The 26,577-nt window shown below is 42.2% G+C and overlaps 1 protein-coding gene across 7 annotated transcripts in view; it reads right to left on the bottom strand.

Moving 5' to 3' along the window:
* The window catches only part of SMARCA2 (SWI/SNF related, matrix associated, actin dependent regulator of chromatin, subfamily a, member 2), a 179,835-nt gene that overhangs the window by 114,347 nt on the left and 38,911 nt on the right, over nt 1-26,577 (bottom strand). For all 7 annotated transcript variants that reach the window (XM_038769627.1, XM_038769629.1, XM_038769625.1 and 4 more), the window contains 7 exons: nt 17,323-17,449; nt 15,553-15,726; nt 14,581-14,754; nt 9,307-9,477; nt 4,008-4,061; nt 1,523-1,653; nt 1,269-1,326 (listed from right to left, as the gene is read on the bottom strand). In XM_038769627.1, coding sequence (XP_038625555.1) covers nt 1,269-1,326; nt 1,523-1,653; nt 4,008-4,061; nt 9,307-9,477; nt 14,581-14,754; nt 15,553-15,726; nt 17,323-17,449 — 889 coding nt within the window. The remainder of the gene's footprint in view (nt 1-1,268; nt 1,327-1,522; nt 1,654-4,007; nt 4,062-9,306; nt 9,478-14,580; nt 14,755-15,552; nt 15,727-17,322; nt 17,450-26,577) is intronic.

Here is a 26,577-nt window from a genome sequence, read left to right as displayed (position 1 = left end):
ATTTCTACTGGGTGTTAAAAATTTGACATTTTAATACTAAATAGATGAACAATTACTCTTCCGAAGAGCAATAAAATATTCTATTCATTTACCCAATGAAATTAAAATATTAACCGAATCTGTGAACCCTACAGGAGGCGGAACTATAAACAGACCACCAATCACGGCCTTTCCTCAATTCCCATTTCCTCCCCTTAAACTAGACCCGGTTAAAAGGACTCAGAGCACCCAAGGCTCCCAGAGACAGTAAAGTCTGCGCAGCTGCTGATTTCGTTCTTTTCTAGGTGTCCCTCAACACTCTCGACCCACAGCAGAGAAGCAACACGGCCTAGTGCGGAAAGAGCAAGGTCCTGGGAGTCAAGGGACCTGGGTTCCAATCCTGGCTTCACCACTTGTCTGCTGTGTGACCTCGGGCAAGTCACTTCACTTCTCTTAGAGAAGCAGCGTGGCTCAGTGGAAAGAGCACGGGCTTGGGAGCCCGAGATCATGGGTTCTAATCCCGGCTCCACCACTTGTCGGCTGTGTGACCTTAAGCCAGTCACTTAACTTCTCTGTGCCTCAGTTGCCTCATCTGTAAAATGGGGATTAAGACTGTGAGCCCCATGTGCTTAGTACAGTGCTCTGCACGCAATATATACAACTGAATGCATGTGGGACAACCTGATCACCTCGTATCCCCCTCCAGCGCTGAGAACAGTGCTTCACACATAGTAAGCGCTTAAAAAATTCCATTATTATTATTATTATTCTCTGTGCCTCAGTTCCCTCATCTGTAAAATGGGGATTAAGACTGTGAGCCCCACGTGGGACAGGGACTGTGTCCACCCTAATTAGGTTGTATCTATCCCAGCACTTAATACAATGTCTGGCATACAGTAAGTGCTTCACAAATACCATAAAAAAAAGAAATAGCCTTTGACTCTGATTCCTGAAACCCTTTCACTCACTCACTCACTCACCCCACCCTAACTTTCCACCTCTCTAAAGGCCTGCATCATTTTGGAAACAGACAGACTTTATTAACCCTCAGCGGTTCTCTGCCAGACTGCAGGGCATCCATTTATTCCAAGCTCCTTCTGCTGCAGTAGTCCTCTCTGGCATAACAGCTGCCGGCGAAGCTGTCATGGCTGGTAGCATGCCTAGTACATAACAGCCACTGCCAAAGGCAGAGTTCCTTCAATCGGAGTTTCTATGCATACACATTTTATATTCCCTTTCCCCTATACTCTCAGGCCAATTGTAAAGATAACATTAATGCACATACATACCTCTTCCTCGTATTCAGAATCACTTTCCTCACTATCAGATCGAGGAGCAACTTCATAACTATGAGAAAGGGGGAAAAAATTGGAATTATTTTATTGTTATACAGAGCCAAGTACACACATTCCAAGAGTTTGTGCTAGAATGAGGATGAGTGGCAACCATTTCATCAAGGGAAATTGAAAATCTACACCTTTAAAAAAAAAAGTCTCCAAAACTGAGAGATTACTTACAAAGTATCTCGGGGTTAACAACTTACCCAGGATTCATTTCCAACCAAGCATCTAACTGACTTGCTTTAGGTGCTTCTGGTCCAAGCAGAACTTTGCCCGTTTCAGTATGAGTCACTTTGACAGGAAGGTCACTCATTTGACTGCTTTCATCTATAGGCTATCGCGGAAGAAAAAATGTCAACCTTGTTGTCAAGAAATTCTTCCAGTTTCAACAGTACTATTTATTGAGCGTTTACTTTAAGCACAGCACTATGCTAAGTGCTTGGAAGAATGTAATACAGTTGGTAGAGACAAACCCTGCTCTCAAGGAGCTTACAGTCTAATGGGGTGGATCGGCATTAAAATAAATGAAAGGTAGCAGATGCAACTGAGTATAAGGATATGTACATAAGTGCAGTGAGGGTGAGGATAGGGAAAGAGTATCTAAGTACTTAGTGGATAGGAGTAAGCGCATGTACAGTGCTTTGCACATAGTAAGCGCTTAATAAATGCCATTATTATTATTATTATTGGGGAAGCAGTAGAGAGGGGAAAAAAGGATCGGGGGATGACATCTTAGACCAGGAAGGCTTCCTGGAGAAGAGATAATTTCTGATTTTAGTTGAGACCTCTATTTGGTCAGTCAGTGAGTAGTGGACAATTGTAATGCCCAGGAAAGGGAAACACTGATTTCTTTCACAGAAGTAACAGGCGATTACTGACAACTGTAAAACTAGGGATTCAAAAGAAAGCCCAAAATGAAAACTGGTGAAACATATGTAACCTTAGCATTGGTTTTGCTGCACAATCTGGGCTCAGAAAATCCAAGATAAACAGTCAGTTGCCTTTCCAAATACTAAGCTCAGAAGTGCAATGTGGACAAAAAAGTATTGTGATTCTTTTAATAAAAACAATGTCAAGCCAGATTTATATTTCCTACTTCAATAATACACCCAAGTTATTACTACTATTACAGATCACAAAGTCATTAATTTTCAAGCTAAAATGGCATGTCTTCCTAATTAGTGCAAAAGGATAAAAATCTTCCATTTGCTAAAATTTTCCATGAAAATATTGTCTTTCATTTCCTTTAGCCATTGTGATATGACTTGTTTTATTGACCAACACATCATGCCAGAAATGAAAATGGGCATTATTACTTTTAGAATATGAAATTTTTTAAAAAGTGCATCTATTTAAAACTACGTGAAGCTGACTTGGACAAGCAACATACTTGAATCCTAAATGCCTGGGGGGGTGGGGAGGGTGGGAAAGGAGAGGCATGGGGGGGAAATCTTCTATATATGAAAGTAAAACATGTTAAAAACAATTCTTGAAGCTAAAGAACAGGGTGAATCATAAGCCCATGATAAGTGGCCATTTTTTTTGCAAGGGTAATTTAATGATTTACAATAACATGTTAAATTGGATAAGGGTTTTTTTTGTTGTTGTTGTTGTTTCTAATGGCATTTGTTAAGTGCTTACTAGGTGCCAGGCACTGTACTTAATGGTGGGGTAGATACAAAATAATCAGGTTGAAATAGTCCCTGTCCCACATGGGCTCCCAGTCTTAATCCCCTTTTACAGATGAGGTAACTGAAGCACAGAGAATAACAATAACAATTAAAGTACTTGTTAAGTGCCTATTAGGTGCCAAGCACTGTTCTAAGTGCTGGGGTGGATAATAATAAGAACAATAATGAAGGCATTTACTAAGTGCTTACTATGTGCAAAGTACCGTTCTAAGCACTGGGGAGGTTATAAAGTTCAGTGCTTAGAACAGTGCTTTGCACATAGTAAGCGCTTAATAAATGCCATCATTATAAGGTGATCAGGTTGTCCCACGGGGGGGGGGGGGGGGGGGGGGGGGCCTCACAGTCTTAATCCCCATTTTACAGATGAGGTAACTGAGGTGCAGAGAAGTTAAATGACTTGCCCAATGTCACAAGTTAATCAGGATGGACACAGTCTCCATCCCACATGGGGCTCACATGCTAAGTCCCCATTTTACAGATGAGTGAACTGAGGCCCAGAGAAGTGAAGTGAGTTGCCCAAGGTCACAAAGCAGAAAAGTGGTGGAGCTGGGTCCTTCGGAGTGCGCTGTAGCCACTAGGCCCCGCTGCTTCTCTAGCGTTAGCAGAATCATGCTTCAGGCATTTGTGGACCAATTAAGCATTTACAAGGAGGGGTTGTTTTTAATACAAGAAATTCCCCTTCCCTCACATCAATCCTTCCACATTGTTTCAATTCTACTATTTTATATTCTAATCCCCAGAGTTCCCCTTAAGGAAAGTCCCCTATCCATCAATGGTATTTATTGAGCGCTTTACTTAAGGGTTCTCTTGAACAGCGTCTTGAACTCTTCTGAGACAAACCAATATTAAACAGAAATAGCATACTATAACCTATTCCTGGTATTAAAAACTAAACTGAATGTTTATAAATCAGGAAGAAATTTAGGGGTTCAAAACAATCTACAAATGTAAACCCTTCTCAAACACACAAACATTTTACGACTGTGGAAATTCTTACCTCTCCATCCGGTCCGAGGCCAGATTCCATTCCTTCTGCATTCTCTTCTGCTTTCTGTAATGAACCCATATCAAATATTACATTCAAACTAATAATAGAATGAAAGGTTTATTGACAAATAATTTGTTAAACAATGAATGCTTTTTGAGCTGCGCTCCCATCCTCACTCATCCCAAGCATCTAACAAGACCTACGAATTAATGACAATAATGGTGATACTCGTTAAATGCTTACCATGCTTTACTAGGGTAAATACAAAATAAGAAGCAGGGTTGTCTAGTGGATAGCTCATGGGCCTGGAAATCAGAGAACCTGGATTCTAATGCTTAGAAAACCAAAAGTGATGCATACATCCATAGTTCACTACAACCTCCTTTAACCCATTTAAAGGAAAATTCAACACAAATACATTCCCTGCGCAAAAGGAGCTTACACCCTAACTTGTAGGTCACAGAGCTCTTTCACTTAACATGGAACCAATTAAGAGGACTAACGAAAGAGAGGCAGCATGGCCTAGTGGAAGGAGCACAGGCTTGGGAGTCGAAGCCCTGGGTTCTAATCCCGCTCCGCTACTTACCTGCTATGTGACCTTCGGCAAATTTCGTCATCAATAAAATGGGGGTTCATTACCTATTCTCCTTCCATATAGACCCATATAGCCCCATGTGGGACAATGTCTGTGTCCAACCTGATTACCCTGTATCTACCACAGTGCTTGGCCAAGTATATGCACTTAAATACCATTATCCTTATTGTTATCAGTAATCATTATATCAATACAGAAGCACTTAAACTGTAAAAGGGCCCACAAAAAGAACCTTACAAAAATCTTGTTACTGTTTACATAGTTACTCTTTTAAGGCTGCAAATGTATCATAAAGCTTAAATCCAGAACTGGGTGTTTCTAAATTAAGTTCTATTAAAATGACAAGAAAATTCAACATCCCTGGTTGATTGAATGCCTTATTTCAAGTCCTGATTCATCACTTGTTCCTGTTTATGGTAATAGAGTCAACCACAGAAATTAGCCAGATGAGGCTTTCTGAGGCATCCAGTTCTCCTTCTAACTTAGCAGAGGCGTACAAAAATTCAGGGGACATGAAATACATGAAATCACATTTGGATATTCTCATGCTATTCAAGAAAATACCAGATTATTACATATTGCAAATCTAGTCACCATGACAGTGAAATGCTTATTAAACACCTTACTGACATCTATATTGGCCAACCCAAAAGTTTAATATCAGTAGAGGCCCTTGATATTCAGTAATCTTAATTAAATTGCAAAGATAAGAAATCCCACCACTCTAGCCACCAGTATTTCCGTTCAATACACCAAGTTTAAATTCTGGAATTCGAGATGATAATATCTTTCAAGCCTTTCATACTTTTCTACTTTATTCAAATGGCATGGCCCTCTAGGAAAATAAAAGGGACTAAAAACCATCAGTCCCTACGTAGAGCAGGCACACACTGCATTTTTTAAATTACTCTTTTTTTACCCAATTTGTTTCCCCTGCAAACTATTCATCTTTATCAGCAGATCTTACGTTCATTTACAACATATATTTTGTACACGGGAAGGGTTTGTTCAATTTTTTTCATCCCCCGAGAAAATTAGTCCGTAATGTGCAATATCTAATCACTTATGAGTTATACTTATAAGTTATACATGGCAATGCAGGACCAATTAGAGGGGTTCCAGCTCCGTGCTGGGCCTCTGCTTCCCATCCTCTGCCTTCAAGACACTTAGTACAAGTTTTTACTACAGTGCACTGCACCCAGTGGGCACTGAATATGTACCAGTGTTACTACTACGATGACTAATATTACTGCTATTTATTATTATTGTTAATAATAATAATAATAATGGTACTTGTTAAACACTTACTATGTGCCAAGCACTGTTCTAAGAGCTGGGGCAGATACACGTTAATCAGGTTGGACACAGTCCCTGTCCCACATTGTGCTCACACTCTTAATCCCCATTTTTTTTAGAGATGACGTAACAGGCACAGAGAAGTTAAGTGACTTGCCCGAGGTCACACAGCAGACGACTGGTGGAGACAGTAAAGTGTCAGAATGCCGAGGAGACTGCTGCAATTTGTACTTCAGTGGTGCTTGCCTGGAGTACTGTTTTAATTACCTAATTTAATCCTCTGACATCGCCTTGCCTCCAGGACACCGTCCCTGGTTAATCGCTCATCTCCATTCATTCAATCGTATTTACTGAGCGCTTCCCCAAAGTCTCTTCCCCCCTTTCTCCAACCCCCCGGCTCTCAACATTCTCTGCTACTCTCCCATCCTTCCCAGTGGTATCCTCAGAGGAACTCTCCTCCCTCCTCTCAAGTGCTACTCCGGCCACCTGTGCTTCTGACCCCATTCCCTCTCATCTTATGAAATCTCTCGCTCCATCCCTTCTCCCCTCCTTAACTTCCATCTTCAACCGCTCACTCTCCACTGGTTTCTTCCCCTCTGCCTTCAAACATGCCCATGTCTCTCCCATCCTAAAAAAACCCTCTCTTGACCCCACCTCACCTTCTAGTTATCGTCCCATATCCCTCCTACCATTCCTTTCCAAACTCCTTGAACGAGTTGTCTACACGCGCTGCCTAGAATTCCTCAACAACAACTCTCTCCTCGACCCCCTCCAGTCTGGCTTCCGTCCCCTTCATTCCACGGAAACTGCGCTCTCAAAGGTCACCAATGACCTCCTGCTTGCCAAATCCAACGGCTCATACTCTGTCCTAATCCTCCTCGACCTCTCAGCTGCCTTTGACACTGTGGACCACCCCCTTCTCCTCAACACGTTATCTGACCTTGGCTTCACAGACTCCGTCCTCTCCTGGTTCTCCTCTTATCTCTCCGGTCGTTCTTTCTCAGTCTCTTTTGCAGGCTCCTCCTCCCCCTCCCATCCTCTTACTGTGGGAGTTCCCCAAGGTTCAGTGCTTGGTCCCCTTCTGTTCTCAATCTACACTCACTCCCTTGGTGACCTCATTCGCTCCCACGGCTTCAACTATCACCTCTACGCTGATGACACCCAGATCTACATCTCTGCCCCTGCTCTCTCCCCCTCCCTCCAGGCTCGCATCTCCTCCTGCCTTCAGGACATCTCCATCTGGATGTCCGCCCGCCACCTAAAGCTCAACATGTCGAAGACTGAGCTCCTTGTCTTCCCTCCCAAACCTTGTCCTCTCCCTGACTTTCCCATCTCTGTTGACGGCACTACCATCCTTCCCGTCTCACAAGCCCGCAACCTTGGTGTCATCCTCGACTCCGCTCTCTCATTCACCCCTCACATCCAAGCCGTCACCAAAACCTGCCGGTCTCAGCTCCGCAACATTGCCAAGATCCGCCCTTTCCTCTCCATCCAAACCGCTACCCTGCTAATTCAAGCTCTCATCCTATCCCGTCTGGACTACTGCACTAGCCTTCTCACTGATCTCCCATCCTCGTGTCTCTCTCCACTTCAATCCATACTTCATGCTGCTGCCCGGATTATCTTTGTCCAGAAATGCTCTGGACATATCACTCCCCTCCTCAAAAACCTCCAATGGCTACCGATCAATCTGCGCATCAGGCAGAAACTCCTCACCCTGGGCTTCAAGGCTCTCCATCACCTCGCCCCCTCCTACCTCACCTCCCTTCTCTCCTTCTACTGCCCAGCCCGCACCCTCCGCTCCTCCACCACTAATCTCCTCACTGTACCTCGCTCTCGCCTGTCCCGCCATCGACCCCCGGCCCACGTCATCCCCCGGGCCTGGAATGCCCTCCCTCTGCCCATCCGCCAAGCTAGCTCTCTTCCTCCCTTCAAGGCCCTGCTGAGAGCTCACCTCCTCCAGGAGGCCTTCCCAGATTGAGCCCCTTCTTTCCTCTCCCCCTCGTCCCCCTCTCCATCCCCCCGCCTTACCGCCTTCCCCTCCCCACAGCACCTGTATATATGTATATATGGTTGTACATATTTATTACTCTGTTTATTTATTTATTTATTTATTTTACTTGTACATTTCTATCCTACCTATTTTATTTTGTTGGTATGTTTGGTTCTGTTCTCTGTCTCCCCCTTTTAGACTGTGAGCCCACTATCGGGTAGGGACTGTCTCTATGTGATGCCAATTTGTACTTTCCAAGCGCTTAGTACAGTGCTCTGCACATAGTAAGCGCTCAATAAATACGATTGATTGATTGATTACTGTGTGCAGAGCACTGGACTAAGCGCTTGGAAAGTACAATACAGCAAAAAAGAGAGACAATTTCTGCCCACAATGGGCTCACAGTCTAGAAGGGGGGAGAAAGACATCAATACTATTCCCCCCATCTGCCACTTCAGCACTTCCGAGTCACTCTAGCAATTGGAGACTCACCCCCAACCCCGTGGCCCTCGCGTACTTTATTTTCTACTAAAATTGCTTCCTCCTACCTGTAATTCATTTTAGTGTCTACCCAACTAGATTACAAGATCCTTGAAGGTAAGGATATCTACTTACTTCATTGCAGTAATAATAATAATAATAATAATAATAATAATAATAATAATAATAAATAATAAGTGTTAAGGGCTTACTGTGGGCCAAGAACTGTACGAAATACGGGGGAAGATACATGATAATCAGATCAGACACAGTCCCAGTCCCCACTTGGGGCTTGTAAACTAAGAAGGAGGGTGAACAGGTATTTAATCCTCATTTTATAAATGAGGCACAGAGAAGTCAAATGACTCGCCCAGGGACACCCAGCAGGCAAGTGGCAGAGCCAGGATTAAAACTCAGGTCTGCGCTCTTTCCACAAGACCATGTTGCATCCCACTGTACTCTCCAAAGTACTTAGTAAAGTGCTCTGCACAAAGTAGGTGCTCAAAAGTTAGTATTTACGCACTGACTGCCCTTCTCTGTACTTTCTCCAGCTCTATTATGTTCTTTCTAAAATGTGGCAATCAAAACTGTATATCATTTTCTAGGTGAGGGCAAACTCTTGTTTAAATAGTTGGAAAATTCTGCTTTTTACTTCGTATCCCTAATTTTTATGAAAAACGTTTGCAACAATTAGCTGTTAGCCCTAACAATTCAATAATCCAAGCTGTTGTTTAAACTAAAAACACATTTGAGTGTAAGGTCCTTGTGGGCAGGGAATGTATCACTTGTTTATTCTGTACTCCCCAAGCACCTAGGACAGTGCGTCACATGTAAGGGGTGCTCCATGAAGACTACTATTACCACAGAAGATTTAGACCAAGGGTTGTGCCCCCCTCAAACCGATTAATATAAATCCGAAAACCGATTCTAATTTTACCACTTGCCTTCTTTCTTCGCCGCCTCTTCTTCTTTTCTTTGGCTGCTTGTGCTTGCTTGTGCTCCCATACCAAATTAGTCAAGTTTGCCACATACTCATCTGTCTGCTGTAGAAGATAAGCCAAACGCCTGTCCTTCTTTTGGTCAATCAATTTCCGGTAGCCTTCTTCATCTTCAGCCTAGACAGGACAAGAAGGGTACACATTGTATAAATCCTATAAACCATTCTCCAGAAGGGAGAGAGAAATAGGGTGGAGACTGTAGACAGTAAGCTCATTGCGGGCAGGGAACCTATTTACCAACTCTGTTATACTGTACTCTCCCAAGCGCTTAGTACAGTGCTCTGCACACAGTAAGTGCTCAAATACCATTGATTGATTGAGAGACAAGAGAATACTCAGGGAAGACTTCCTGGAGGAGATGTGATTTTAGTAGGGTTTGAAGCTGGGGAGAGTGGTGATCTGTTGAATTTTGTGAAGGGGGTTAGCAGCTCCAGGCAGATGGAGGGCCTGAGGAAGATGATATCGAGACACAGCGATTAGGCTGGTATTAGGGGAGCAGAATGCGCAGGCTGAGTTGTAGTGGGTGAGAGGCGAGGAGAACTGATTGCATTAAAGCCAGTGGTCAGAACTTTCTGCTTAATGTAGAGAGGGATGAGCAACCACTGAAGTGTTGAGGAGTGGGGAGGTATAAGTGAAATCCTTTAGAAAAATGATACAGGCAGCGAAGTGAAATACAGACTGAAGTGGAGAGAGGCTGGAGGCAGGGAAGTCAGTGAGGAGGCTGATGCAGTAGTCGAGGTGAGGTATACTAAGAGGTTGGATCAGGTATACTAAGAGGTTGGATCAGTGTGGAAGCGGAAAAAGAGGTAGAGTCTTGGGATGCTGGGAAGATAGAATCTGCAGGATTAAGGAGAGTCAACTACTGTAGCAATGTACAGGTGTACCCCCGGCTCCAAACGACCACAATACATAAGGGTATGGCAATACATTAATTGACGTAGCCCAGGATCCAATAAGCCCTACCGGACATTACGTCCGATCGGCTCAGGTAAATTAATTCCAGCCTCGCCCTGGTGTCCGGCCCCTCCCCAAACACAAACTGAAAGCTGGCTTCTGCACCGAATCTGAAAGCAGCTCTATTTTATCCCCATTATTGGCTGCTTCAGAACGGAACAGAGAAACCCCCATTCATGTGGTGGCCTGCCTCCCCTGGCTCCCCTGTCCCCCTTGAAACACAAACTGACAGCCAGATTCTCTGCTCTACTTGAAAGCTCTAATAATCCACCCTAATTCTGTGCTGCTTTCAGATAAAGCAAAGACAGCCCACTCCCCAATAGCGGAGGAGGAGGAGGTTGTCATGGCTGCCGCTAAGCCTACCCACCATCAGCTAAGATTTTTGGATTTAAGTCTTGCATAAATTTTCAGGAAAGCAGATGGAACTTTCCAAAATGATTGAAGAAGGCCCTGACAGAAAGAGCTGTTCAGGGGGACTTTAAAGAACTATATGGTCAAAAAACCATTACCACAGTCAGTAGAGCAAGTTCATACTTCTGCACACTCCTTCAAAGACAAGTCCATAATACAAGCCCATATTTACTTACTGTTGTGATGTTGGACAGCTCGTTCACTCCCACGGCATCAACTACCAGCTCTAGGCAGATGATTCCCAAACCTACCTCATCAGCCCTGACCTCTCTCCTTCTCTACAGTCTCGTATTTCCTCCTGACACCTCAAACTTAACATGTCTAACACTTAACTCCTAATATTCCTACCCAACCCCTGTCCTCCCCTCACTTTCCCATCACTTCAGACAACACTACTAATCACCCCTGCCTCACGAGCCCGTCACCGTGGCTGGACTCATCTCTCTCATTCAGTGCACATTCTCCATCTGTCACCAAATCCTGTCAATTCTATCTTAATCAACCCCGTCCTCTCTATCCAAATCATCACCATGCTAAGCCGGGCACCTGTCTTATCCTCGCTGACCTCACAAGCCGCCGGTCTCTCCCCACTCCAGTCCGTACTTCGCTCTGCTGCCTGGAAAATTCTTCTAAAAAGACCTTGGGTTCATGTCTCCCCACTCCACATCAAACAGAAACTCCTTCCCACTACAACCCAGCCTGGCCACTTTGCTCCCTAATGCCAACTGACTCACTGTGTCTTGATCTCATCTATCTCACTGCTGATCCCTTACCCATGTCCTCCCTCTGGACTGGAACTCCCTCCTCCCTCACATATGACTTCTGCATCACCTAGGCACTTGGATCAGTATGCTTTAAGACCTAGATATATAAATATATATGCACATGTAAAATGGTATTTGTTCTAAGTGCTGGGGTGGATAATGATGGGAAAGATAGGGGGAGGATAGGGTTTGGGTGGGAATATGAGGAGCTCTGTTTTGGACATCTTAAATTTGAGGTGTCAGCGGGACATCCAAGTAGAGATGTCCTGAAGGCCGGAGGAAATATGAGACTGCTGAGGAGAGAGATCAGGGCTGGAGATGCAGATTTGGGAATCGTCCAAATAGAGATGGTAGGTGAAGCCATGAGAGCGACTGAGTTCTCCAAAGAAGTGGGTGTAGATGGAGAATAGAAGGGGACTCCTACAGTTAGGGGGTGGGAGGTAGAGGAGGAGCCCATGAAAGAGACTGAGACGGAGTGGCCCGAGAGATTGGAAGAGAATGGGGAGAGGACCGTTTCAAGTGAAGCCAAGATTGAACAACACTGGATTACTGTTCACAAAACAGGACTTTCGCTGTATAGAAGTTTTGTGAACAGCTAAATAATGATCAGTGACAAGGACTTTGAAAATATGCTGGATTTCTCCTTTGCATTACAAAATAAGTGGCAATAAAACACAATGAGTAATAACATCATGACCTTAGTCCAAGGAATTTCCAGGGGAATTAAAGTTTGAATGAGGTTGGACAATACTCTCTCTTCTATTCAGTCACTACTCCCTGGGAAGTGTTCTGGTCTCCAATCATTATGGCTTGAATACATATTCAAAATCTCTGAGTGTCCTGTAGTTGGATTATGAGAATAAAAACCCACAAAACTAGCCACACCAATAGTACATCCTCTTTATTTGGGTTGACTAGCTTAGAAGTGCTTCAGTGGAAAAAGAACTGGTTTTTAAATTACCTCCAATTAAATAACTAATGAATATTTTAAAAAATGAAGGAGCCCTTAAGGGATTATTGGTACCATCAGAGAGAAAAGATGATTAGCTTTCAATCATTTGCAAAAACTAAATCAAGAAGAAACGTGAGGCATGCAAGGCATTGTGGCATAGTGGAAAGAGCACAGGATTGGGAATCGTGGTTTAGAGCTTCAAGCCTCAGCTCTGTCACTGGCCTACTATGTGAACATGGGCAAATCACTAAATCTCTCTGGGCCTCTGTTTCCTCATCTGTAAAATGTGGATAAGATCATTTGTGAGCTCCCATACTGTGTCCCATTTCAGAAACTTATACCTACCCAATTTACTCAGAAAGTGCTTAATAAATGTCATTATCATTATTACTGTCATTGTTATTAAGGAGACCAAAAGATTTTTACTGTATAGAAGGTAAATAATCCTGGAATTACAAGGCTTTTTGTACTAAAGGGATTAATATTAAGGCCATGCTGTTTACTGGACAGAGCAAGGGCCTGGAGTCAGAGAACCTGGGTTCTAATTCTGGCTCTGCCATTTGCCCGCTGTGTGATCTTGGGCAAGTCAATTTTACTTCCTCAGGCCTCAGTCTCCTTATCTGTAAAATGACAAATACATTTTACTTCCTCAGGCCTCAGTCTCCTTATCTGTAAAATGACGATTAAATACCTTTTCTCCTTCCCCCACTAGAATGTGAGCCCCATGTGGAACAGACACTGTAACTGACCTGATTATCCACCCCAGTGCTTAGTACAGTGTTTGGGACACAGTAAGTACTTAAATATCATTGTTTTCATTATTCTCATTATTATTAGTAGTAAAGTTATTTTAAACACCTCAAACAAACCCGACTTCTTAAAGACAGGGAAATCATTGCAAAAAATTCATTCTACTAAGGATTTCCCATCCTTCCTGGTTTGGTGGTCAAAAGTCTCTAAAGAACAACACATTATAACTTTGGCTGAAGAGCAAAGCAAAACCCAAATTTACAGTCCTTCTCTGGTGCACCCTGCTATAGCCTATCTACAGCAGTGTGCTACTCAGCATACATCTCTCCACTCCTCAAAAACCTCCAGTGGCTACCTGTCTCCTGCTGCAGCAAGTAAATATTCCCCCTGATTAGCTTCAAGGCTCTTCACCAGCTCTCCCCATCCTACATATCATCTCGCTTCACCTGCTACAACCAGGTGGCTTTCTCCCCTCATCCCAAACTCACCTAACTGTGCCTTGCTCTCACCTCTCCCACCTCCGACCCCTTGACCAAACTGCTCTCCTGGCCTAGAACTCCCTCTCCCACCCTCAAATCCGCCAGACCACAGATTTCCCTGTCTTCAGGGCTGTCCCCCGCCCCCGATTAATTCATGATAACCTAATTGCATATCCCAGGTGCCACTCTCAATCAACCAAAGATATTAATCAACTGCACTTATTGAGCACTTACTGTGTGCAAACCACTGTCCTAAGTACTTGGGAGAGGACAATATAAGAGAGTTGGTAACAATAATAATAATGGCATTTATTAAGCACTTAGTATGTGCAAAGCACAAGGAACTTATAGTCTAAAGGAGGAGGCAGACATTAAGAAAAATTACAGATATTGACATAAGTGCTGTGGGGCTGAGGGTGGGGTGAATAGGAAGTACTTAAAGAGTACAGATGTTTATGTGTATCTTTATGTATCTGTATCTTTATCTTTATGTGCATGTGTTCTACTATGTATTACATTATGTATTTGGCTTGTGCAGTTTATTCTCATTCTCAGCACATATGTACATGTCCATTTAGTGGTATATTTAATTCTTTTGTCAGCCATTTCATCCTCCTGCTCCCCCTCTTTGTAAAGAATTTATGTCTCTCTGCTTCCTCTATTTGATTGTTAGCTCCTGGAAGGCAGGGAACATGCATCTTGTTTCTGTTGTGCTGTCCCATGCATCTAGCGCAGTGCTTTACATTCAGTAGGTGCTCATTAAATACCACTGATTGACTGATTGCCCACATAAATATGCCAAACTGTCAATGAAACGACTTGCATTCTTTCTTCACTACCCTGTTTTTATTAACCTAGTCAGTAGAGGATAAACTGGTATTTTACAGATTTTAACTGATTTGCCTCTTACCATGAGTCTCCTCATTCTTTCCTTTTCAATTCGTTCTGTTTCTTTCTTCTGCTCCCGTTCAGTGTTAGCATGCCAAGTTGCCACAGCTTTCGAAAGTTTCTGAATTTTCCCGGCCACAGACCGATGATATTCCTTAAAATCTTTTGCATGCTGCAATATGCTGTTCAGATATTCCTAAAAGAATTGAGAGGAAGACTGTACAATTAAAATCTATTTCCATATGCCTTAGGATTCCCATGATTTTAACAGACCTTCCAAAACTAATTTACTAAAATTAATTCCACTTAGAAGTTAAATTAAATCCCTACCATATAGCAAATCTTCTGCCATAATAAATGGACCTCCATTAACCTCAATTTTGATTTTAAATGTTTATACAGAATTTAACATGGTAGTCATATACTGTACTTAAACCAGAATCATAAAAGATAAAATACATAAAAATATACTTAAAACAATCTCAAAAAATACAAAAGCAAAAACAGCAGCTATAGCTAGCTGAGCATATGGGGCAGAAAAATTCAAAAACTAAAATGGAGTGACAAAGCGGATTGATCCAAAAATAACATAATACTCTTTATATTGCTTTTTCTATTAGTTAAATGTTATGGCTCTAGGCCCAAATGACATGAGTTTCACAGAATGACACAATATTTTAATTATCCCAGAAAATAATGTCAGGGTCACAGCACTTCTTTTCATTTGCTCTTTGGACCCAAAACGTAAATTTCTGCAATATTCAGTGGGAACAATGAACCCAACACATTTCCAATTAGTATAAAATCCATTTTCTCCTTACTTCTTTCTTGCTCCTTCTTGCCCCTTGCACTGCCCTAGATCCCCCATTTGCCCCTCACCCACAGAACACACATTATTGTCAATGCCATTTCCACATGTGGTTTTTGGCTCTGCCTTGGATACCCATTAATTGAATACCCATTAAAAACTGAGGTTAACCCAGGTTTCGAATACCTGGTGCTTCTGTCTGCGCTTCCTCTCTTGCTCAATCTTCTGTTGCTTCTCAAGTTTTTCGGTCATGCGGGCTTCTCGCAGAGTTTGCCGCTTGCTGCGTTTGTAAGCTTTGGAGTTGAGAGCAGTCTCCAGGGTTGTGTCACGACGCATGCAGGCCACTACCTCTTGTCTTAGCTGCCAAGAGGAGAACAATTAAAACTTCAAAAAGAATTTTTCCCCATCTGGAAGACACGTTCCCTCATCTGGAAAACACTTTCTGCTTTATAAAATTCAATGTTAACTTTTCATGAGGTTTTCCTCCATGGTTCCCTCTTGCTTTCGATTAAACCTTGAACAAATAATCTGCCTCGGAGGCAACTAAGAAAGTTAAGTTATCCTGTAAAATTTAAATAGTATTTTCAGTCTTGGTATTGTTTTCCTTCCTTTAAATTTAGGTCTTTAAGCCATTCCTGAAATAGCCATGACAATGTAATGCAAAGAAGGCATTCTTTATTTTAATGAGCTAATGGGCTGTTTTATATTAATCCCTGCTTTGTTTTGAATTGAAAACAAAAGTTTCTCTTCAGGAATGAGAATCAACTTTAATGAATGTTAGCATACAGGTGAGATAAAGGAATGACATTGTAAAGTATTATCAGATGCTAACAAAAGCTATTCAGTTTAAGAACGGAGGTGGCTTAATCCCCCAAACGTAATTGCCAAAAAACAGGCTAACAAAATGAGAAAACAATATGGCCAGATTGCAAACAGTTTTGGAAGGCACCGATGGATGTACTCCTTTGGGTGATGTTCACTTAACTGGAAAAACTCTCAGTTTATGTACTGAAAGAGAGAACATGGATTCTCAGAGAACTCTGAATTTTGAGAACTATCTTCAAACAACAGCTATAGCAAAACAGTACCCATCTATTGCCTAGCTCCACTGATGGGTTAGAGCTAAACACAAAAAAATCGAAAATGAACATTCCTGGGCTTTTAGACATATCCTTAAGAGGTCAAGTGGCCAACCAAATATTACTAAATTAATTCTTGCTCTCATTAGGAATGGCTCCATTTTGATCTAAATTGTTATCTAACATAGGGCAAAATTTAATATATAGAAACTGCTATTCCTAGAAGCCCAAATTAAGAAAAGAGATGCTTCAGCTTCCTCCCTGAGTCTGCTACAGATTCAGGAATTGCAAAGTACAATGCAAAATGATTTTCTAACAGTAGAAATTATTATAAAAAGTAATAGTAATTTACTGATCCTTCAAATGGATAAAATTTGATATGTGGCTTTGACACTACTCAACTATCAGCCTTGGCTTTGGTAAGCATTAATTTTCTCAAGGACAAGACAATGTATTTCTGGCTTTGTTTTCTATAAAACTTACATCACACTTCCCTGTCCATGACTTCACCATAAGATTGGGGAAAATTAGTTTAAGACACAAAGAGAACGAAGAGAAATTCAAGTCATCTAATTTTAATCTGTACTCTGTTTCGTTAGAGCTGAACCAGTAAGTAAGCACCTTCATTCAATCATATTTATTGAGCACTTAATGTGTGCAGAGCACTGTACTACTAAGGGCTTGGGAGAGTACAATATAACGATAAACAGACACATTCCCGGCCCACAGTGAGCTTACAGTCTAGAGGGTGAGCTTACATGAAGTTTGTACTTTTGTGAGCCTCTCAGTCGGAACTATAGGGGAAGTCACATAAATTCAGTGCAATGATATCATTTTCCCATTTCTTAAATCTTTAAATCTTAAATCCAGGCATTACCTGACGCTGGAAATTCAGTAACCTCAGAGCCTTCAGTTCCACTGTAGCTTTGGTTCGTAAATCTGGTGGCAAAGAACCAGGTAAATTCTCTAACTCTTGGATTCTGTGAGCTATGCGAGCCTGAAGTCTAGAGAAATGGAAAAAAGAAATACAACAATTACAACTGGATCACTTGTCATCACCCCAAATGTTAATCTCAAAGGAAGTACATTTCAGATTCTCTCAGGCATTTGTTCACATCCTATTAGATTTCCCTGGATTAGAATAGTAAGTAGAGAACAGGATACTTTTGCATTTGTCCACAAAAATGTTATATCTATAAACACTTTCTATTTTGCCTCCACCATATTTCGTACATCTTCCAATGATTTGCAAGTAGTCAAAATTGTTAGTACACTTATCAACCGATTAATCAACTATATTGATTGAGCACTTACTCTGTGCAGAGCACTGAAGTAAACACTTGGAAGAATACGATATAACAATATAACAGAGTTGGTAGACATGCTCCCTGCCCACAATGAGCTTACAGTCTATTATCAGAGCGGTCAGTCATCCTTGCTGACCGCCCTGACTCCTGCTCCTCCCCACTTCAGTCCATAATTCACTCCGCTGCCCAGATCATTTTTCAACAAAACTATTCAGTCCACGTTTTCCCATACCTCAAGAACCTCCAGTGGTTGCCCATCAACCTCCTTGTCAAACAGAAAACTCCCTACCATAGGTAATCAGGTTGGACACAGGCCATGTCCCACATGGGGCCTACAGTCGAAATCCCCATTTTACAGATGAGGAACTGAGGCGCATAGAAGTGAACCGACTTGCCCAAGGTCACACAGCAGGCAGAGATTAGATGGCAGAGCCGGAATTAGAATCTAGGTCCCTCTGACGCCCGTGCTCTATCCACTATGCCACACTGCTTCTCCGAAATTTATTTACTGCTATTAATGTCCGTCTCCCCCTCTAAACTGAAAGCTCCTTGTGGGGAGGGAACGTGTCTACCAACTGTCCTATTGAACTCTCCCAAGCAATTAGTATAGTGTTCTGCACACAGTAAGCATTCAATGAGTATGAATGAATAATGATCATGGCATTTACTAAGCACTTACTATGTACCAAGCACTCTACTAAGCATTGGGGTAGGTGCATGATAATTAGACTGGACACAGTCCTGGCCCCACAATGGGCTCAGAGGTCTAAGGGAGAGGAAGAGCAGGCACTGAGGGACAGACAAATGACTTGCCCAAGGTCAAACAACAGGCTAGTGGCACAGCAAGGACTAGAACCTGGGTCTTCTGACTGATTCCCAGTAATGTGCTCTTTCCACTCGGCCACATTACCATCTACATAAGGGAAAAGAATGAACGGGACAGTGATGTGACTAGCCCCAAAGCTCAAAGTAAGATAATGCAGAACCCTGTACACAGTAAGAGCTCAATAACTATCCTTGATTGATTTATGACTCACACTATACAGAGTTTTACTTGTATCTGCTCTGCACTCAGACCAATGATCCTTTCTTCCTTGCTGCCTGGAAGCTGTGCTAACAGCAAAGAATGACCAAAAACCAAGGTGTTTTTAATTTGTTATGTACTTTGGCCTCAGAAATTGATCAAAAATAAGTTTGGTCCATTAGTCTAGACCAAACTTGTCTTCCTATGAAGCGACAGGATGGTAACTAGCATTACTAAAGCTACCCCTTAGGATAAAATAGCCCTTCATTTTGAGGCCCTGGATAGAATGGAGAATATTTAAGCCTGAACTATTCAGAGAATCAAAGCCAGACGGCATTTTGGGGACATATATTATCGCTACCATTCTGTGCTTCGGGTGCAAAAAAATTGGGCATCTTGGATATTCTAAACAGGGATAAGGTGTCCGGGGGAGAGAAAGCATTTCATCTTTAACAGACTTCTCCAAATATACTTACAAAACCCCTCTTTAAGGAAAACACATGCTACGGTACTCACCATGGGAAATACCGTGGACGAGCGGAAAGAGCACGGACCTAGGAGTCAGAGGATCTGGGTTCTAATCCAGCTCTGACGCCTGCCTGTAGTGTGACCTTGGACAAGTCACTTAACTTCTCTGTGCCTCAGTTCCCTTATCTGCAAAATGGAGCTTAAATACCTGTTCTCCCTCCTACTTACACTGGGAGTCCCATGTGGGACAAGAACTGTGTCCAATCTGATTATCTGGACTCTACCCCAGCGCTTAGTACAGTGCTTGGTACATAGTAAGCACTTAATAAATGCCACAACAATAATAATTATCATTATTATGTTTGATGTGGTACACATGTGCACAAACTGTTTCTCCTGACACCATGTTGCACTGTATCCAATCAAATAGAACTGTCGGAAAAACATTACCTAGTTCCCTAGTCTTCTAGACTGTGAGCCCACTGTTGTGTAGGGACTGTCTCTATATGTTGCCAACTTGTACTTCCCAAGCGCTTAGTACAGTGCTCTGCACACAGTAAGCGCTCAATAAACACGATTGATTGATTGATTGATTCCCTTATAGTCTTGTAGCCCAAACAGGTATGGGCACGCATTGTGGCACAACTGAGTACCCTTATTATCCACCCTTAATTTTTTCTCTATTGTCCATCCTTCGCAACTACTGATCAAATTTGTCTTTCTTGTGCCTTCTGCTTTAGCTCCAAACACAATTACACTTTTACTTTCTCACTCAGGTACCCACATGATGAGGAGGGAATGGCCTTGGGAGATTTTAGAAATGTATAACTTGGGGGAGGCACTTGGTGGCTTTATTTATTTTCAAAGTGAAGAGATGGGAAAGCTCCCAGAAAAATACAGAAGCAGCATGGCTGAATGGAAAGAGCACGGGCCTAAGAGTCAGAGGAACTGGGTTCTAATCCCACCTCTGCTAAATGCTTGCTGTGTGACCTTGGGAAAGTCATTTAACTTCTCCATGCCTCAGTTCTCCTTCCTGCTTAGAAGAGTGTTTCACACAGTAAGTACTTAAGAAATAGCATTAAAAAGTATATATTTATGATATCTTAAAGTGACTTCAGTTTAAATCTACTTCAGTTTTTCCTTAACATTTTCCACTGTCATAATGGACTTGAAATAACTTAGTTCTTAAAATAATTTTGGTGAATGTAACCCGAATGTTTCAAAGAAAGAATTGGTGCAAGTCCTAAAAACCATACCCTAATGAGGAGCAAAAGAAGCTTATCGACTCACCAAATATGGGACAGGCAGGAATAAAATTGGTCTTACTTTGATTTCACCCTCATGGGGAAAATGCGAACTCAGCTTGCCTCGTTTTCCCCATTTCTCCCACAGTTTGGGTAACTTATATAATGTTTTTCACATAATCAAGCAACAGCTTTTTCATCTATTTAGATCCCAGAATAGTTTAATGCACTTAAATACTATGCAGTTAGTATTTCTCTAAACATCTTCATCAAACCACTTACGGCTTCATTGTGAACGGTAAAAAATAAAAGACTAACATTTCAAGCCCCCTTGATCCATCTTCTATGAGGCTGCCTCACAGGCACAAAATAAAACAAACTCTAAGAATCTAGGAAGAAATTACGAAGGCCGACCATTGGGTTTTCCCATTTCTCAGGGATTGAATTTATAATAATAAAAATAGTATTTGTTAAGCACTTACTCTATGCCCAGCACTATACTAAGCTCTGGGGCAGATACAAGATAATCAGGTCCCCCATGGGGCTCACAGTCCCAAGCAGGAGGGAGAACAAGTATCCAATTCCCATTTTGCAAAAGAAGGAACTGAGGCACGGGAAAGTTAAGTAACTTGCCCAGGGTCACCCGGCAGGTAAGTGGTATAGCCAGGATTAGAACCCAGGTCCTCTGACCCCCAGACCCATGGTTTTTTCACTAGGCCATGCTGCTCCTCCTTTATCAAAGGCCTTTCTAATTTTAATAGTGACTTTTTTTAAAAAAATGAATTTTCTAATCTGGTTTAGAAGGCATCACAGGTAACAAAACTGAAATTGGCCATCTATTTAGTACAGTTAGAAGAGAAATCACCTCTTGCCCGCCTTTCCAAAGAAAGATCCAACAAACAAGCAGAGCAAGCAAACATTTTTTGGACAACCAGGATTAAAGAACTGCAGGGGAAAAAAGCGCAATACTGCACTGTAGGGGGGCATTTCTGCCTGGGAGGACTACGACAAGAGAAATCCTAATCGTTTTCCATGGAACAACAGGTCTTCACCAAAAAAGTACTTTCCTTCTATGATAGCTGGTAGGTGGAGAGTATAACAGTCTTGGGGTCCATGCTGAAGTTACATGACTGACTCAAACACGAGGGGAAAAAAGCAGGTAAATTAGGGTTTCTTTAACCCAGAAAATTAAGCCACTTGGGAAATAGGCTTAATATCTTTTCCCCACTCCCTCCCCTGTTCTTTTTGTTAATATAAGTCTGCATTTTAAGTAATGCCCTTCTCCTGACAATTTTGTCTCAGCATCAATGGGATACAGCAGGTAGTCCTATAAAGAGATTCGAGATTCTAAACTTCCCGAAACAACAACAAGGATGTAATACTGCATAACTGCAGGAGACTCATTTAATGTCCTCAAGAGTACAGAAAATTGAAACAGAATTAGGTCAGTCAGGTTTTTCATACAGATTGAACAGTAAATCAAGAGGGGTTACTGTTCTGGCAAGAAGGAGAGTTCCATTAAAGGAAACAGATATTTGTTCAGGTCCAGAGGAGAAGTTTATGATTCCTGTAGGAGAGTTATTTGTACAGAAAATGACACTGGTACATTATGTTCCTTCAAGTAGCTGTGCGACACTTAAAACACATACACCCACATGCACACCCCACCACCACCAACACCCACCCATTTTACATGACTTTACATTACATGATTTTACATGACATGTACTTTGCTTTACATGACTGTCTGAGATGGGACTGATTGGTGTTTGGGGAAAGGGACGTCAATAGATCAATGGAATTCAAAGCCTATTCTTTCTTCCCAAGCCTGAACATTAATCTATTGATCAATCCTACTTATTGAGTGTACAGAGCATTGTACTAAGCACTTGGGAAAGTATGATACTACGGAGTTAGTAGACACATTCCCTGTTCATAGCGAACGTACAGTAGATTTACTTCTGTACTTCCGTACTGAATCCTTAGGTTTTTGATTAATTTGAGAGAACATAATTCACAGATGAGGAATAATAAATTTCATTCACAAACATTCAGTACAGATATTTTTAAGTTACAACTTGGAGAATAGCATTTCGTATAGTAATTTGAAAAACGATACACATATCTAGAATACAGATCTACTTGGTCAGTAAAGAGGGCAGTTTAACCCTACCCTCAGCCCCACAGCACTTACGTCCATATCCCGTTATTTGTCTGTATTAATGCCTGCCTCCCGCTCTAGACTGTAAACTCATTGTGGGCAGGGAATGCATCTACCAACTCTATTATGCTGTTATAGTGTCCTTTCCCAAGAGCTTAGTACAGTGCCCTGCACTCAGTTAATTGCTCAAAAAATACAATTGATTGATTGATTGGACTCCCATTGAAGATAGAGAAAAATGCTTGAGGAATTCATCGAATAGATTTACTTTCAAGAAATGGATCTAGGGCTTTCTAAAGAAGGGAGGTAATAAAGTGCAGTCTAGGAATGAAAAGACAAAGTAGTAATAGGTTGTAGAAGTTTGGAGCAAGAAAAGCATCAAGATCAAAGTAGAAGCAGCGTGGCTCAGTGGAAAGAGCCTGGGCTTGGGAGTCAGAGATCATGGGTTTGAATCCTGGTCTGCTGTGTGACCTTGGGCAAGTCATTTAAATTCTCTGAGCCTCAGTTCCCTCAACTGTAAAATGGGGACAAAGACTGTGAGCCCCACGTGGGACAACCTGATCACCTTGTAACCTCCCCAGCGCTTAGAACGGTGTTTTGCACATAGTAAGTGCTTAATAAATGCCATTAGTATTATTATTATTACTAATGAATGAACCAGGTTAATTTCAAATTAAGTGTGGTACTTCTTTTTTTGGCATTTATTAAGCGCTTACTATGTGCAAAGCACTATTCTAAGTGCTGGGGAGGTTACAAGGTGATCAGGTTGTCCCACGGCGGGGGCTCACAGTCTTAATCCCCATTTTACAGATGACGTAACTGAGTCACAGAAGTTGAGTGACTTGCCCAAAGTCACACAGATGACAATCGGCAGAGCCAGGATTTGAACCCATGACCTCTGACTCCAAAGCCCGTGCTCTTTCCACTGAGCTATGCTGCTTCTCTAAGTGCTTACTTCTTAAAATGCTTACTATGTGCCAACCACTGTGCTAAGCACTGGGGTAGACTATAAGCAGATGGGACACCGCCTTGTCCCAAACTGGATTCTCAGTTTAAGGAGGGAGACTATGTATTTAATCCCCATTTTACAGATGAGGAACCTGAGGCCCAGAGAAGTGAAGTAACTTGCCCAAGGTCACACAGCATGTAGCAGAGTCAAGATTAGAACTCAGGTCACCTGACTCCTGGTCCCATGGTCTTTCTATTAGGCCATGCTGCGCCTCTCAAACGTAGATTTTAAGATGAGCGAGACAAAGTAGCCAGTTTACACATAAAATTAAAAAATAACAATAAAAAGAATTCTGACAGTTTTATTTCAACCACTGCAGGCAGGATAGGGCATATTATACTTCACTTAAAAAAAATTAATGTTATCTTTTACAGAATGTTATGACAGATCATTTTTGCCCAAAGTAAATGCCACAGAATTCTAAAAGAGGGCTTTTAGACCAGGCTCATCTTCTAATCCTTCATCAGATGATAAAGTTATGTTGGACTCTTCCAGTCTTCAGGGGAAAATGCTAAAGGCTATTAAGTCATTCAATCATAAAAGAGCCAAGAGAAAAAGTTTCCTAGCTGCCTTTTTCAAGTGCTTGAGGGAGTGAATCTAACCCTCTTTAAAGGATACATTTAACTAATCTCTGCAGCTGAGCAATTTATCTTCATCCAGGCAGAAACTGACTATTGCATTACAACGGAGATGAAAGATGCGCCCTGCACTGTGGCCAATACACACCAATCTTTTTTCCTATTGATGATAATGGCAAAAAGTTATGCCAAACGGCCAGTAGCTGTTCGGAGAGGATGCTGCTATGATTCATCATTTCAAAAGTTAAAGAGCTTTATATAAGGGGAGACATTGGTCAGATAAAAACAGAACCATTTGCCATCCCCTGCACTGCTCATAATTTAAGGATACTGACAGATCCTTCTTTTTATTGATACAGGATTGTTAGAAAAGAGCATCTCGAACATCAGCACAGCTGCAAATGATATGCTACACATTACGTGTTTGGGCCCATGCAGGATGTGCTAAAACTGAAGTTACAAAAGCAAGTAATGAAAAAGTGACCTTTAGATGAGTGACATACTACTATGATTTTGGCATCATTTCAAACTGCTAAGTTGGAGAACTGGCACTATAGGGAGCTAAAAGAAGAAGTCAAAAATCACAAAACTGAACAAGGAAAAAAAGCTCAGCAGCTCTGTGGAAGCTTTCTATTTATACAGAAAACTATTGGGCTGTTAGTCACACAGCTAGTGTCCTCCTTCAGTGAGGCTGTCCTTCCACACCAGAGTATGCTAAAGCAGCATGTGATTAGAAATGATAATAATAACAATAATTATGGTATTTGTTAAGCACTTACTATGTGCAAGGCACTGTACTAAGCACTGGGTGGATACAAGCAAACTAGGGACACAATCCCGGTCCCATATAGGGCTCACAATCTCAATCTCCATTTTACAGATGGGGTAACAGACACAGAGAAGTTAAGTAACTTGACCAAGGACACACAGCAGACAAGTGGTGGAGCTGGGATTAGAACCTATGATCTAAATGAACCATCAAGCGGATCCTGACAACCCAGGAAAGGAAGCCATAAGCCACCCCGGCCCTTTGGAAAGAACATGAAAATTGCAAAAACCAGTTCTCACCACCGGTCACTGACTCCTCCAAGTCAAGAAGGAAAGGAAAGGAGGTTATGAGGTGCCTGTGGAATCTGGGGGGGACTCGCTCTATACCACTGAGCAATACCTGTTCTCACTCTTAGACTGTGAGCCCCATGGGGGACAGGGACTGTGTCTGACCTGATTAACTTGAATCCAACCCAGTGCTTAGAAGAGTGCTTAATTATGATATTTGTGAAGTGCTTACTATGTGCCAAGCACTATTCTAAGCACTTGGCACATATTAAGCTCTTATCAAATACCACAATTATTAAGGAACACTTGCAAATGCACATTATTAGGGGCCGCTGGCAGGGAGAGTGGCCAACTGAAAAAGCACGGTTTGGAAAAAATACAGTCAGTTCCAATTTGGCAGATCCAAAATTCTCCAATTGATCTACATCCATTCCAGCACTTAGTACACTGCCTGGCACATAGTAAGTGCTTAACAAATACCATAATGATAAAAAATAGCGTATGTAAGTGGCTGCTTCGTGTAGAGCCATACTTCCTGACCCAGCCCATGATAAATCTGCTGTGGCCTCAGCCCTACCCCACAACTCTGGAACCCCTGGACTGGTTTAACAACCAATCAATCAATGGTATTTATTGAGTGCTTACAGTGTGCAGAGCACTGTACTAAGCAGCTGGGAGAGTACGATACAATAGAGGAGACAGATTAGATCCCTGCCCACAAAGAGCTCCTCCAACCTTTAACCCCAAAGGGGTGCAACCTCCTCTAGACTATGAGCCCCACATGGGACAGGGAATGTGTCCGACCCAATTATCTTCTATCTACCCCGGTGCTTGGCGCGTGAGTAAGCACTTAGCAAATACCATAATTATTATTATTAGGAGGCCGGGCCACAAATACACCTTCAGGACTTCTGGAGAAATGGCGGCACCATAACTGCGACGCTGCATCCCTCTGTCAAGTCCCGAGCGCGGGAAAGGAAGAGGCGACCCTCATCCTGTCTGGCTCGACCTGGCTTGCAGGCCTGCTGGGACCTAGGGAGGGCTCTCCACTATTACTGAATAATACATGGAGAGCAACTAATCCAACTTCTTTGTGGGCAGGGAATGTGCCTATTGGTACACAGTACTCTCCCAAGCGCTTAGTACAGTGACCTGCACACAGTAAGAGTTCAAGAAATACTACTGAGCACTGTACTAAGCACTTGGGAGAGTACAATACAGTCCCAATAATGAAAGCACCTCATGAGAAGTAGTTTGACCCTGCGGGAAGGAGAACGCTGCATCC

Source organism: Tachyglossus aculeatus, chromosome X4 (genome assembly GCF_015852505.1).
Source record: "Tachyglossus aculeatus isolate mTacAcu1 chromosome X4, mTacAcu1.pri, whole genome shotgun sequence".
Taxonomy (NCBI): Eukaryota; Metazoa; Chordata; class Mammalia; order Monotremata; family Tachyglossidae; genus Tachyglossus; species Tachyglossus aculeatus.
Note: the sequence above shows the minus strand (reverse complement) of the source record. Positions and strands in the feature narration are given on the sequence as shown.